The sequence below is a fragment of the Paroedura picta genome, chromosome 11, assembly GCF_049243985.1.
Source record: "Paroedura picta isolate Pp20150507F chromosome 11, Ppicta_v3.0, whole genome shotgun sequence".
In the NCBI taxonomy this organism is placed as follows: Eukaryota; Metazoa; Chordata; class Lepidosauria; order Squamata; family Gekkonidae; genus Paroedura; species Paroedura picta.
This window is the reverse complement of record NC_135379.1, coordinates 60,027,746-60,042,733: the sequence shown is the minus strand read 5'-3', so window position 1 is coordinate 60,042,733 and position 14,988 is coordinate 60,027,746. Positions and strand designations below refer to the sequence as shown.

The window sequence follows — 14,988 nt, the reverse complement described above, 5'->3', positions numbered from 1 at the left end:
TCCAGGCTGTGTGGCCATGGAATGGTATCTTCAGAGGGAGGACATGGCAAGATGGGAATCACACAGTCCATACTTTGGCCTGGAGAGATTCCCACCTTGCCATGTCCTCCCTCTGAAGATGCCAGCCACAGTTAGTGGAGAAAGATCAAGGCCTAAAACTACGAGAGCATGGCTGCACAACAGCCCAGAAAAACCACAACAAACCAAATGTGGGTTTGCAGAAATTGAATTCCCCCAGACTTTTCAGAAGCCTAGGCGTTGTCCCTCAATGGCTCCACTTTGTAACGATCTGTACATGTGCATGGTGTGCACTGCGTATAGCCAAGCCTGATGCTTTAGTTGCATCTGCTCCAATCCCTCAGGTAGAGAGGCTCGCTTGAAGTGCCTGCAGCAGGCATTTCTGCAACTACAATATCCTCCTGATATGGTGAGAAAGGCCAGAATGTTACCCAAGGACAGTTTGCTACAAGTCAAAGTCAAAGGAAACTACAACAGAACACCCCTGTTGGTCACCTACAGCTCACACCTCAAGCCAGTTCAACACACTATTCATGAGCTACGATCCATTGACCCCCACCCAGGAAGTGGGGGGCCAACCTCCTCTCGCTTACAGACAGCCTGCTCACCTAAATCAACTTCTCATCCGGAATGATAAACTACTTCACAGTAACATGGACTCTGGAAGCCAGGGATCCAAGAACCCAAGGTGCCAACTTTGCTGACATAAAACTCTGCTGACATCAGCGGCTCCAGCAACAGCAGCCAGGCCATTTCAGGTTCATACTCCTACTCATCCTCTAAAGCAGGGGTAGTCGACCTGTGGTCCTCCAGATGTCCATGGACTACAATTCCCATGAGCCCCTGACAGCAAATGCTGGCAGGGGCTCATGGGAATTGTAGTCCATGGACATCTGGAGGACCACAGGTTGACTACCTCTGCTCTAAAGTGATTGATGCAATGGCCTATCCAGGCTCTCATGCTGGATAAACTGGACAGTCCCTTTGACAAAGGATTAATGGACGTCAGTCTGACATTAGAAACCACAATGTTCAAGAAACAGTTTGTAGAGTACATTTTAACCTTCCAGGACATTCAGTTGCAGACCTAAGAGTAGCAGTTCTCTTACAACGGGCTTTCAAAGGGAAACTAGAAAGAGAGAATGCTGAATTGTGATCGTTAATGAAGCTCAAGGCAATGCAACCTCCTGGACTGAACTGAGATCTAGGTTTCATGTCTCATTACCAATGAGACCGATGGCAACATGGATCCCACATTGATTCGTCAGACATCTCTACTAAGAACAAGAGGTCACGGCATGTCAACTTACTTGTACTCGAGTGACATGTAGGTACATGATACACGCCACGAGGAAGCATATGCAGAACACCAGGAGGACAAGGACTATGGTACTCCTAGAAGGAAGACACAGGAATGGAGTTGCGGCGTCAAAGGCACTGGGTTTCTCACAAGAACTTGCTATGTGTATCAAGCATTTGTTCCTTGTACAATCAATGGACATAGTAGTTAATTGTGCTTTGAATTCTCCGCTCTTTAGTGTTCACCATCATCAACCAAATTATCATTTATAAAAATGTGATATTTGTTCTTGTGTTTAATTAATGGATCTCAGAATTCTTGTTCCTCTCTTGCATATTCTGTCAGGGTTTGCCTCTATTTCTTAATTGTGAGGAGGTATTTATTCACTTCATCTGTCCCCCGCTGCTCACCCCCCAGGCGGGACCCAAAGCCCCTTATATCAAAGCCCCTGGCCTTTCCATTTTATCTTCACAACAACCTTGTGAGGCAGGTAAAGCTGACTGATGTGTGATTGGCTTAAGGCAGGGGTAGTCAAACTGTGGCCCTCCAGATGTCCATGGACTACAATTCCCAGAAGCCCCTGCCAACGAATGCTGGCAGGGGCTTCTGGGAATTGTAGTCCACGGATATCTGGAGGGCCGCAGTTTGACTACCCCTGCCTTAAGGTCACCTAGCAACCTTTCATGGCAGAGCCAGGTCATCAGGCTGCCCCTTGTTATGTCCCCCTGAGGCACTGCTATGTAACCTGATGGTTGGGGGATAGGTTGATTTATCACCATGAAGGGTGGGATTTTTTGGGGGGTTTTATTGTTTTTAAGGGGATTTTATTGTGGGTTATTTTGTTAACCGCCACGAGTCACTGCGTGGAGGGGGCAGGATATAAATAAAATTATGAATGAATGAATAAGTGAGTTTCTTTTCTTTTTTTCTTTTAAAAATATTTTATTTATTCAAGAAGAATTTCTCTACTCAGAGTGGCTTACAATCACCTTTCCTTCCTATCCCCGCTACAAGCCTTCTGCATCCAGGAAAATGCTAATATATCCGTGCTAGAGGACAGAGGCCCCCAAAACAATGTCCATTTGAGCATCGTGCCCGCCAACACTTTTCTTGCCATCCACCGAATGTTTTTACAGACAGTGGGCGGGGCCTGGTGGAGCTTATGTCCAGCAGAGCTTCTGATTGGCTGTGCCGCTTTAAAGGCATCCCGTTAAGCAGATCTTCTGCCTCAAACATTGAACAGTGACTAAGAAAGTTACGCCTGACTTTGCTGCCTGACATGTTTTGGCTGGCTCCGCCTCCTGAGGCAGCCATGTTGTAATGGTACCCATTCCCCTGTGTCAGATTTTCAACTGTGCCTGTTCACTTTGAAAGCCTGGGGATACCCACTCTAGATGAAGGACAGGAACTAGTTTGCCCCATCCCTTGGAATGCCAACAGGCCAGGAGAAAGATGGCTTTTCCCGTTAATAGAGTTGCTTAAGATTTTCATGGCATGGAGTCAAATACATAGATCTTCTGTGAAGGCAAAGGGGTGGCAAGTTATAGTGGATGAACAATAAGGTTGTGAGTGTCCTGCAGAGTGTAGGGGGCTGGACTAGATGACCCATGAGGTCCCTTCCTACTCTATTATTCTATGATTCTATGATTCTTCATAAGCAGCCATCTGAGGTGACCGAACTTTATTTTCTGTGAAGTCAGAGGACAAGCAACTGTTAAAGCAAGGCCAAATTGTGGCTCTCCAGATGTCCCTGGACCACAAGTACCATGAGCCCTTGCCAGCTGTAGAAGAAACCATTCCAAGCATGCTGTCATGGGCTCATGGTAATTGTAGTCCAGGGACATCGGGAGAGCCACAGTTTGACTCCAAAGGATTGTCATGGGTCCTTTTGAGTAACAAGTTAAAACCCCCATAAAGAAGCATGAAGAAGATACTCATTCCCTACTAAAAATACACATTACATGTCATTGCAACCCAGGAAACTTACTGTGGGATTATTAAAAGGTAGACAAGGCCAAATAAGGCAGCTAGAATTAGTGACAAGACTACAGCACTGGTGAAATACTCGTCCTGAAGCTGGTGATACTGGGAGGAGGGAGAAGAGAAAAAAAGACGCACAGTTATTCAGCCACATGTCCTATGCAGAAACTAACAAACTACTCTTGAACTCCCCATTCCATGATGGCCCCATGCTCCCCAACACAGCCTCTTTGGGTAATCAAAGCCCTCCCCCCCTTTTATTCTGCAGAAAAACTGGCTGGATCTAATAAATTTTCAAGTACAGAGAAAGTAATTCAACCTTTATTTGAAGGGGGGGGGAGAGAAAGGGGGAACTGAAAAAATGCAGCTTCCTTTTTTCTATGACAGATGAGGTTTGTTTTCTAAGAAACCACAACCCCAAATACCAATACTTACTTTTTGCTCACGTTCCATCTGCTTATACTTCAGGGTAAAAAAATGCAGGTCTGCCATCTCCGACTCTGTTTGCCGGGCCTCAATTAAACGGCTAATGTAACGATTCACTCGGGTTCCAGGAGTGTTGTACACAACGTTCGTGGAAAAAGAAGAGCGGTTCCTGAGCTTTTCAGAGGCTGTCCTTAACGCCCTCCTCTGTGGCGGGAACAAACACGGGAGGATGAATTCTGCTCTGCCTTGACCGCATCCATTCAGCGTCTTAAGCCCTGCGCTGGAAAAAGTAGCCTTGGAAACTTACAGACATCCTGCCAGCAAATGGGATAAAGCTCTGGCAGCTTGAAAGGCATATCAAGGGGGCACAGGCAGGCTTGCACAGAAGTAAAAAAGGATCTCAGAACGGAGTCCCTTTTCACTGATAAGTCTCAGGCCATTCTTCCCACATTTGTGTCCTGTGCCATCATCTCTGAAAGAAAGAAGACTAAAAGCAGAAGATGGAGGCTGCCTATCAGGCAGAATTCCAGCAGGGACCTGGGATGTGCTTTGCCACAGCTTTTAAGTGAAATAGGTACTCGAGTGGGTGAAAGAGAATGCTGGACTCCCCATCCCCCAGGGAAAGCGACTGGGATGAGTAGACCATGTTGGTGGAAATATCGAGTGAGCGGGGGGGGGGGGGGGAGAGAGAAGGTGTAATGGTGACTCAGGGCAACCACAACCCTTTCAAACTTCCGGGGGGTGAAAACGAGGCATTGTGAAGTCCGCTGATCTGCAGCATGTATTCCTGGATGGTCGGGCTTGCCCATTTTTTGAACAGCTGCCATTCTGGCTCTAAGGACAGTGAGAGAAAGGGCAGATGTGCCCTTCTGCGAGAAATGCCACAGGCCCGTTTCCTGGATCTAACCCTGATATAAACTCAGGCTGATCTTCTTGCCATCTGTAGGCAACACGCTGGCAAACGGTAGCCTTGCAGTCTGTCTCAGACAGATCGATTCAACTAGTACCGATTCCGCACCAGAGGCACCGCTCTGGGCCACGGACAGAGCATTGTGGTAGAGGAACATGCCCCGCCACCTCCTGTGTCCCCATAAGGGACCGCTTTTGGTGGCAGACTCAATCAAATTTCCCAAATTACTGCATCCCCTCAATGCTGCCAGAGCACAAAGGTTCCCCTGTGCAGGTTGGCAGCAGCAGCGGGGGTTGGTTTTTAGCATGAATGTGGGATTGTATAACAACACCATGTAGCACCATAGAGCTGACTGGGGCATTTTTTGTCCCCATCGGGATATCGTAGGCCTGTACCTGGATAGGCCTCATTGGCCCCCGTGGCAGACCAGGGAACATGGAAATATCTGTGTTTCCTTCCTGCAAGGCAACTTAGGGTCTCAAGCGTGCCAGGTTCTGGATGAGGCCAGGACAGGGCCAACGTCATATAGAAGTGGAGATTAGCCCTGCCGTCATATGAGCATCGGCTCGGCCTTTTCCAACTGTGCAGAATTGGTCTTGGTCCCACTCTCTCATAGTAATGTCTTGCTCCCCAGTCTCCCCCCTTCCTTGTGTGAAAGAACCCAGGGAGAAGAGAGGAGAGGGGGGCACCAGGTATACCTTTGACAAGCTGGGACTGGGCATGTTTTTCATTAACATGCATAGCCTGCACTAACCACTCTGCTGTTTACCTGGACCACTTTTTAAATTTGTTATCAGTTGGCTGAGGGATGGCAGCTACCAAGTGGATTGGGGCCTTAGAATGATAGCTCACATGACTGTAATACAATGGCAAAGCTATGGTTCGAGGCAATCCTAGAAATTGTGCAAAGAATGGAAATAGGGACAATAGGAGATGGTCAGGCTTAGCAAGGGACATGGCCAAATAGGGGACAAGAGGAAGGTCACATGTTCCATCTACCCAAAAACTACCTGTGGGAATAGGGACAAGGCAAGGTCATTTCTTCCAGCAAGGACTAGGATGAGGGATGGCGGAGGAAATGGGATTTCCAATTTAAACTGCTCCAATCAGACCTCCCTGGCACACTCCCCTTCAACAGTAGAAGAGACCAAGTGGGCTAATATGAATATGATACAGGATGTAGTCATTTTTCTTTTGCGGAACAACTGAAAAACTCAGAAACAAAGCTATGTAACATCTACAAAGGGAAGATATGATTTAGTTATCACTCTTTTCTTGGGGTTCACCCTCAGTTTCATAGCCTAATTAATGGTGAATGTGAATCTTCGGAACAATCCCCCCCCCAAAAAACCAACAACTCTAATAAAAGAAAATCTGCCAACTTGAATCTCCAACTCCCAATTCAGGCTACTTTATGGACCACTCATAATGTACTCTTGGATCTTGGCTCCAGATAATTGTCACAACAATACTTCAGTAGGTGCCCAATATATTTACTTCAAGAGCACTTTTCTGTCAATCTTCATACAGGACATTTCTTGGGGTTCTTTTTTTTTGGGGGGGGTTATTTATAAACCCCATATCCTGGAAAGAAACCACTCAAGTGGTTTACAACCTTGCCATCTTAAGCATTATGGGACAAGCCAACGAGGACTGCCATCTTTGTTTGTTTGTTTTGGTGGGTGGAAGGTGACATTTAGTGGAGGGAGGAAATTGTCTGTACTATTTGCATTCCTCCAAAATCTCTTACCTTAGAGGAACAACCAAATTCCATTCAGACTGGAGGTCTTCCCCATCACATTAATGGCACAGAAAAGCAGAGTATGGATTCGGGCTGAGAGGACAAGAAAACATCTATTGCCGGCAGGTATGGAAGCACATTTTCCTTCTAGGGATCTCTGCAGCAGATTCAAGTTTCTATTGTCTTGCTACAATAAAAGCTTCCATGAGTATTTTCCCCATACTGTCATCTGCAGCAAAGGTGGTCTCCCGTTTTGTAGCCTTCTCCTCCCCTCGCCCCAGAACCTGAATGTTTTCTCTCCTTGTTGGTCAGAGGACTGCCCTGGCTACAGACCTAATGGTGTAGCAGACAAACCCCAATGAGATCCAAAGCAGATCTTTCTCCTTTCACATATGATCGAGGAAGTCTTCAATTATGGCCCCGACAGTCTATGCTCCCACGTCGATGGAGAAGGAAGCGAGAGTTTAGTATCCAGTTGGCAAATTGAAAGATACACTACCTTGTCGTCATCTTCGCAGGTCATGACGTTGGAGAAAGGGATCTCGGCTTTGAACATTTTACGGCAGTGCATGAGTTGGACCAGCAGATAACAGACGGTCTTGAACTTCATCCTTTTGGCAGGCTTTATGTCCGAAAGAATAAGCCCTGGAAATATCTGAAAGGGTATTTAAGGGAAAGGTACAGAGTTTTATAATTAGAGTTATGCATCACTACACATGACACATCAGAAGAAACAGGTGTGATTAAGGTCCAGAGAAACAAGTGGTTGGTCCGTCACCACATCTTTCAGAGGTATAATGCATAATTATTCATTCATAAGTATGTCTGCAACATGGGTACACAAGGAAGTTCTCCTGCACCAAACCCATTTTAGCCATTGTGTTTTCATCCTGACGGCATGGATGGGGGTTAGCCATTTTACCCACACAACAACCCCATAGTTTTGGTTCGACTGAGAGACAGCAACTGGCTCAAGGGCACCAAAAATCAAGGCTGACATTGGAATCCTCCCTTCCCCCCATTTTAAACCACATGATCATTCATCAACAGCATCTATGGTGTTCATTATGAGGTATTGGTGGTGGAGAGTGCATTCAAGTTACGTTTATTTAGGAAAGACTTTATAGAGCCTTCAAGGTCAGATATATGCAGAGGCAGTTTGCCACTGTGTGCCTTTGTGTAGAAAGCTGTACTTTCTTGGTACTAACTGGGGCTGACCCTGCTTAGTTCCTAATAACTGATGAGATCAAGCTAACTTTGGCCATCCAGGTCAGGGCAGGAATTCCCATATATACTCAAAATATGTGTTTCGCAATTCAAGGTTTATGAGAATATTGTGCATGCATATGTGTGGAGGGGTTGTCTAGGCTATAACAAAAAAAATTAAAATGAATATAGACACAGCTTATGAAAAATCGAACTGTCAATTTAACCATATGTCTACTGTGACTCAGAATCCTAAGGCACACAAAGAAGTAAAGAGTTGTTTTTTATACCCCACTTTCCGCTGCCCACAGGAGTCTCAAAGCAGCTTACAATCACCTTCCCTTCCTCTCCCCACAACAGACACTTTGTGAGGTAGGTGAGCCTGAGAGAGCTTCTGACACTATCAGGACTGTCCAAGATCACCCAGCACGTGGAGGAGTGGGGAATCAAACCCAGCTCACCAGAAGCTGCTGCTCATAACCACCATGCTGGGAAAATAGTTAGTTGCCCTTACCACCATCAGCCAAGTGTGCATCTCAAATCTGTCTCTGAAGCTTCCTGTAATCTTTTAGGTCTAATCCTACAACAGCCTTTGAATGAAGTGAAAAAAGACCCAAACAAATTGCAAGCTTGCTTGCCTGTCTCAAAACTTTTTGCTATGCCAAACATACATGTGAGGACACGGCCACCAGGTGGGACTTGTAGAAGCCAACACTAGCGATAGCCCTTGCCTGCACATGGAAGGTAGAGCACAGTGCAGGAAAGGGACTCGCTCAAAGAGACACTGCTTTCAAATTTCTACTAGGCAAATTGAATACATTTGGACATTTAAGTCTATTGAGGCTCCTCTACCCAGGCTGCAGAAATGGCTCAAGAGACTGCAGCAGAGGCTTGTCACATGGTAAGGACTTTTGTACTGTGGTGGCAGCTGCTGCCAAAACATTTTAAAAATTTGCATGGCCAATCAGATCTCCAGTAGTCAATCAGAAGCCATGCTGGACAAAAATCCCACCGTGCCTTGCACACTTTCTTAAAATCACTTGGTGGGTGCTGGTAAAGATGTTGGTGGGTGCCATGACACCCATGGGCACTACGTTGGAGATGGATGTGCTAAATCTTTATAAAAAAACAGTTGTTATCCTCTCCCCAATCATTCAGGGAATTACTTGAATGATAAAGGCAGGTGGTGAAAGCCACATCTGCTAATGTCACATGACACAATAGGGTGACAGTGATGGGCAAGCAGACACAGCCTCCTGTGTCGCTGCTGTCATGGGAATTGAACGAATCCCCTATGAGTGAACACTTCCCACTTCTGATCAAAAGACAATGAAATCTATTGTTCATTACTTGTACTTACAATCACATTTACTAGCTGTTCTCAAATCTCACCCAGGTATGGATTTCCATATGCGTCCTAAATATTTCTGAGCCAGTTTGAGGTTTTTTTTTTGGATGGAGCCATGCACTCACCACAATTTAGCAAGAATAGGGAGTCAAAATATCATCCCAAAATCCAGATACCCATTAAAGCACACCTATGGCTTCAATTCCAAAGGGAAATCCAAAAGCAAATTTCTAGAGCACCAACTAGGGTCAGAGACAAGAGGCTCAGTCAGGAAAATGTCTGCAAGACACCTTGCTTAAGGTGACCAGACTGTCCCACTTTCGGAGGGACCTCCGGGGGGTACCTGGCAAATTGTACTTATGTTGAAATTAAAATATATATATTACAATACTATTTTTGTGTTCTAAGCGTTCTATGAAAATTTTTGTTGCTCCATATAGACCAAACTTTTAATCAAACCCCCGGTCACTGGTGTCCCGCTTTACCAGTGTTAAAACCTTAACCTTGCTTCCACACAGCCTGGCCTTTGTTTGATGTTTTTTCTACATAAGGCTAAACTAGGGGTAGTCAAACTGCGGCCCTCCAGATGTCCATGGACTCCAATTCCCAGGAGCCCCTGCCAGCGAATGCTGGCAGGGGCTTCTGGGAATTGTGGTCCATGGACATCGGGAGGGCCGCAGTTTGACTACCCCTGGGCTAAACATTTGCCAACCACCCCAGTCCTGCTCCTCCAAACACTCATCCTCATCGCTGGTGTGGAGCTGGTGCTGCCAATCTGACACTGCACTTTTTGTCTTGCTGCTTCCTTCCTTATCTTCCTCCTATGCTGTTCCCAAGGCTTGGTGATGGAGAGGTGAACTGGCCAACAAATGACTGTCTGTTGCCTATTTAGGGCTGGAGGGTGAAGGCCATGGCACTGGTCCCTGGCTGGAGATCTGTGCCTGTCTCCTCAGAGACTGCTCCCCCCCCCCCCTGCAGTGTGTCTGTTACTGGCTATGGGTTTGAGTAAGGTCTGCTGGCTGCCTCTTCCTCAGAGGAGTCCCCTGCATCACTGGGCTTGGCTGGAGCTGGTTGGTCCATGACAAAGGTACACTTCTTTCCAAGGGATGACCAGATTCTTCCAGTGCCATCCTGATTACAAATGGCTCTATTTTTGATCCAGGAACTTCACTTCAAGGCCCTTCTGCCCAGCCGAACAGAACTTACAGGAAGTGAAGTGAAGAATCCAAAATAGGATACTCCTCTCCATCTCCCCTGGACTATGGACTAAGGGGGAAATGGTTTGTCCCATGGATGCTCACCCCCACCACACCAAGACTTGAAATGCAGAACTTCCCACCAAAGCCCATTCGAACCTTATTCTTTGCACACCGAATAATTTACAAACGAAAACCATAAGATTGTAGGCTGGCGAAGGCTAATGCTGAAAGGGCTTCTGGTTTTTTGTCGTTGTTGTGGAAGAGGACAACTGGGCAAGGATAGTAAGGACGCCCTGCCTCTTGTGTCTTTCTGATAAAAGATTTTAAAAGTGTGAATATTTTAAAACCTGTCCTCCCTGAAAAGTGTAAATGGCACATGAAAAAAAAGCTTCCCAGTGTTATTACTTTCTCTCCTGACTTAATGAGACTGCAGCGGTGATGGAGCAGGCTGTCAGACCAGATTTTGCAAAAGGAGAATCTATGCATAATCCTGCTTTAAATCCAGGGAGGGACTGTTTCACCTTGGAAATGGAGCACATTCCTTGCCATTTGTTGCCTCTGAATATTGATTCTCATCCTTGGCGTCTGCTCAAGCCACTTCATATTAATGTCAATAGAGCGATGCAGAGAGAATGCCAACTGGAGCTCACGTTCCAGCTTTTGAGATTTAGGGCGGTGTGTGTGTGTGTGTGTGTGGGGGGGGTGCAATGTGATATTAAACCAGCAAGCAACTCCAGTGTTCAAATACGGTTCTTTCATCATGGTCAAGAGTATTGAAGAACTATTCATTCACCTCTGCCCCCCTTCTCCCTGCCCCAGGCTTCTTTTGACTTGGGAAGTTTCCTTCCCCCAGGAGCAAATGGGGTAGGGAATAATCAAAACCAGGTTCAGCACCAGAACACTCCAAGGCGGAGCAGCTGCCACCACCCAAGATTCCTGGTAGGACCCACTGTTGCTGACCCCCCCACACCCACTGGGCTCTCCCATCACCTGCCCATGTGCCTTTTGGTGTAGTGGTAAGGAGTGCGGACTTCTAATCTGGCATGCCAGGTTCGATTCTGCACTCTCTCACATGCAGCCAGCTGGGTGACCTTGGGCTCAGCACCGCACTGATAAAACTGTTCTGACTGAGCAGTGATATCAGGGCTCTCTCTGCCTCACCCACTTCACAGGGTGTCTGTTGTGGAGAGAGGAAAGGGAAGGCGAATGTAAGCCGCTCTGAGCCTCCTTTGGATAGAGAAAAGCGGCATATAAGAACCAACTCTTCTTTTTCTTCTTTAAGACCCCAGGTTTCACTATCTGAAAGAGTCCCAAAATGGCTTACCAACAGCTATTCCTTCTTCTCCCCACAACAGACATACTGTGAGGTAGGTGGGGCTGAGAGAGCTCTGACAGAACTGCTCTGTGAGAACACTGTGACTAGCACAAGGTCACCCAGCTGGCTGCATGCAGAGGAGGATTAGGGATTGAAATTCAGTTCTTCAGATTAAAAGATGCTGCTCCTAACCATTTCACTGTGCTGAAAATTAGGAATAGATTTGCAAGACTTGATTTTATTTATGCGGTATGGATCCTAATTCTGTCAGGTGGGTCAATACCTGGTTGACAAATCGTACCCAGAGGGTACTTGTTAATGGTTCAGCATCTTCTTGGAAAAGAGTACCCCAAGGATCTGTCCTGGGGCCTGTGTTGTTCAACATATTTATAAATGATTTGGATGAGGGATTAGAGGGGATACTAATTAAATTAGCAGATGATACTGAACTGGGAGGGGTAGCAAACACAACTGAAGACAGCAACAGAATACAGGATGATTTTGATAGGCTCGAGAAGTGGGCTAAACTGAATAAAATGAAGTTCAATAGGGACAAATGTAAAGTTCTGCACTTAGGTACAAAAAACCAAATACACCAATATAAGATGGGGGAGATTTGTCTTGGCAATAGCATGTGTGAAAAGGATCTAGGAGTCTTAGTAGACCATACATTGAACATGAGTCAGCAGTGTGACTCAGTGGCTAAAAAGGCAAATGGGATTTTGGGCTGTATCAAACAGAGTATCATGTCCAGATCACGGGAGGTGATGGTAGCGCTTTACTCTGCTCTGGTTCGGCCTCACTTGGAGTCCTGTGTTCAGTTTTGGGCACCCCAATTGAAGAGGGATGTTGACAAACTGGAACGTGTCCAGAGGAGGTCAACAAAGATGGTGAGGGGTTTGTTGACCAAGACGTATGAAGAAAGGTTGGGGGAGCTTTGTCTGTTTAGCCTGGAGAGCAGATGACTGAGAGGAGATCTGATAACCATCTTCAAGTATTTAAAAGGGTGCCAAATGGAGGATGGAACAGAATTGTTCTCTCTTGCCCCAGAGGGACAGACCAGTATGAATGGGAAGAAATTAATTTAAAAGAAATTCCATCTAAACATCCGGAAGAAGTTCCTGACAGTTAGAGCGGTTTCTCAGTGGAACAGGCTTCCTCGGGAGGTGGGGGGGGGGCTCTCCATCTTTGGAAATTTTTAAACAGAGGCTAGATAGCCATCTAATAGAAAGGCTGATTCTGTGAAGGCAAAGGGGTGACAGGTATATGAGTGATAGGGATGTGAGTGTCCTGCATAGTGCAGGGGGTTAGACTAGATGACCCATGAGGTCCCTTCCAACTCTATTATTCTATGATTCTATGATTCTATTTGATTTTGTTAAATTCTTAGTCGCTGCTAATAGTGATTTGATAGTTGATCCTGGATCTTGAAACTGTACACGCTTAGTCCTTGACATGATTGCTTGCTTGTTTGTATGTCTGCAATGGCCTTTGGCTACACGCAATAAAGTTGACTGACACTACACCATGCTGGCTCTCAAGGGCCATGTCTCCGGCTTCTGAGCCTGAAGGGAGAAGTGCGGGCAGGCACAGCTGCCTCACTGCAAGTGCGCTGCTGGGCAACAGGAACAAATGTGGCACAGGGGGTGGGAGGCTTGGGCATGTGGGAGGATGCACAGCTGAATTGGGGGCCTATTGGCCAACAGAAGGAAAGGGAGGCGTGAGGGAGACAGAAGCGTGCTGTTTCCTCAGAGCTTCTGAAAAACTGGGAGCTAGGACTCATTCAAACAAAATGCTTGGACACCACCGGTCTGGCAATCAGTATGCAAGTGTACAAGGCCTCACAATGCTGGAGTGCGCCAATAAATGACACAATGAGTGATCTGTGGGCCCAGTGGAAAAGCCAGTCAATTTACTAGTGGAATTCATGACATGTTTCCCCCCCTACCAGCTTTGCAGGCACTCCATTGATGCACACCAGAGATCTGAGGCTGCTAGCCAAGTTGTACAGGAACATCTGTCACTCCCAGCAATCAATCACTGACACGAGGATGCAGAAGCTTCTGTTTGCTTTTATGCCACGGTGACAGGCATTAGTGGCTGCTCCCCTTCCTTGCAAATTCCAAGGTGCAACAGGCTCACCCTAGGCCAGCCTTTCTTATAGCTCAGTCCAGATTACAGAGATCAGTTCCCCTTAAGAAAATTGCTGCTTTGGAGGGTGGGCTCCATAGCATGATATTCCACTGAGATCCCTCCCCACCCCCAATCCAATCCATTCCTGGCTCCACCCCAAAGTCTCCAGGTATTTCCCAACCCAGAGCTGGTAACCCTATCTGAGAGTTAGACTCTCTTCCCAGGCACCTGTTCACATTGACATCAATAATGGATTTTTTATTATTTTAACTAGGGGTGGCAGATTACAGTAGATGAGTGAATGGGATGTGAGTGTCCCGCATAGTGCAGGGGGTTGGACTAGATGACCCATGAGGTACCTTCCAACTCTATTATTCTGTTTGTATATACTGGTTTTTTATTTGCCAGGCCAAGGTTGGATAAAGTCAAGTCAGTTCCCATGTGTCTCCAGCCATTTACTTGTTCACTATTGACAGTGTCAGGTTGTAAATATTTATTTAGATCTTCCTGCACTTTCCAGACTCACAGGATTGATGCTGGTCTGCCTGTCTGTGCCCCAGAATATGAACAGTTGCTGGTAAGGGCTGGCCATAACCCATAGGCCAGGAGGGACACTCCTGCACCACTCCCTCCCAACTGCAGACAAAAATGGCTCCTTTGAAGGCTGGACTCTAAGGCATTGTACGATTTTGAAGTACCACCTCTAAACCTCCAGGAATATTTCCAACCCAGGGGTAGCCAATCTCCAGGTGGAGCCTGGAGAGCTCCTGGAATTACAGCTCACCTGCAGAGTATAAAGATCAGCTCCCCAAGCAGAAAGGGCTACTTTGGACAGGGTTCTGGTTGAGAAGAAACATTTAAGGCCTCCCACACAGGCTGTTGTTGAATTGAAAGACTTGAGGCCTACTGCACAGGGTTGTTGTGCAGATGAAACAGGAGACAAAAGTACCAGTTTCATGTGCAGAATAACGCTGTGCAGTGGCCTCAAATCTGCAGAGAGTTGCAAAGAAGAAAGACACATAGCTTGGCTGTGTCCAACCCCTGGCCAGTGCAGTATTTTAAGTGAGGAGGGGCTTTTCTGTGGCTTCCCTGTCAGCCAACTGTTTGGCAGAAGGGGAAAGTCCCCCCCTTCAAAAGGAATGCCCTCAGGCTCCCCTGCGTTGCTCTTGGAAAGGCCCCCCTCCCCTCAGTCAGGGCCTGTCAGAGGCTCCTTCGCAGCAAGCATGAAGGGGGGGTGGCGGGAGGGAGGGCACTCTGCAGCCTACAGTCAGCTCTGTCAGGGTTCTGAGGCAATTTGCTGTTAGACATGACAGTTAGGACAGCCTTGGGGTGAAAAGGGCTGGCGCAGCCTCTGTTCTCATCCCCCTTGGCAGCCCTGCTGACCTCCTCTCCCTGCAGTAGTCAGGAGCAGA

At 46.8% G+C, this 14,988-nt stretch overlaps 1 protein-coding gene across 3 annotated transcripts in view; it reads right to left on the bottom strand.

Moving 5' to 3' along the window:
- Nucleotides 1-14,988, bottom strand: part of ADCY1 (adenylate cyclase 1) — a 168,278-nt gene that overhangs the window by 25,914 nt on the left and 127,376 nt on the right. For 2 of the 3 annotated variants that reach the window (XR_013225295.1, XM_077302866.1), the window contains exons 8-11: nucleotides 6,875-7,030; nucleotides 3,734-3,928; nucleotides 3,306-3,403; nucleotides 1,329-1,413 (exon numbers count right to left, since the gene is read on the bottom strand). Coding sequence is in view for 2 of the 3 variants with exons in the window: in XM_077302866.1 (XP_077158981.1) it covers nucleotides 1,329-1,413; nucleotides 3,306-3,403; nucleotides 3,734-3,928; nucleotides 6,875-7,030 (534 nt within the window). In the remaining variant the exon portion in view is untranslated. Of the gene's footprint in view, nucleotides 1-1,328; nucleotides 1,414-3,305; nucleotides 3,404-3,733; nucleotides 3,929-6,384; nucleotides 6,469-6,874; nucleotides 7,031-14,988 lie in introns of those variants that run through there. The other variant, XM_077302867.1, reaches the window with a different exon arrangement.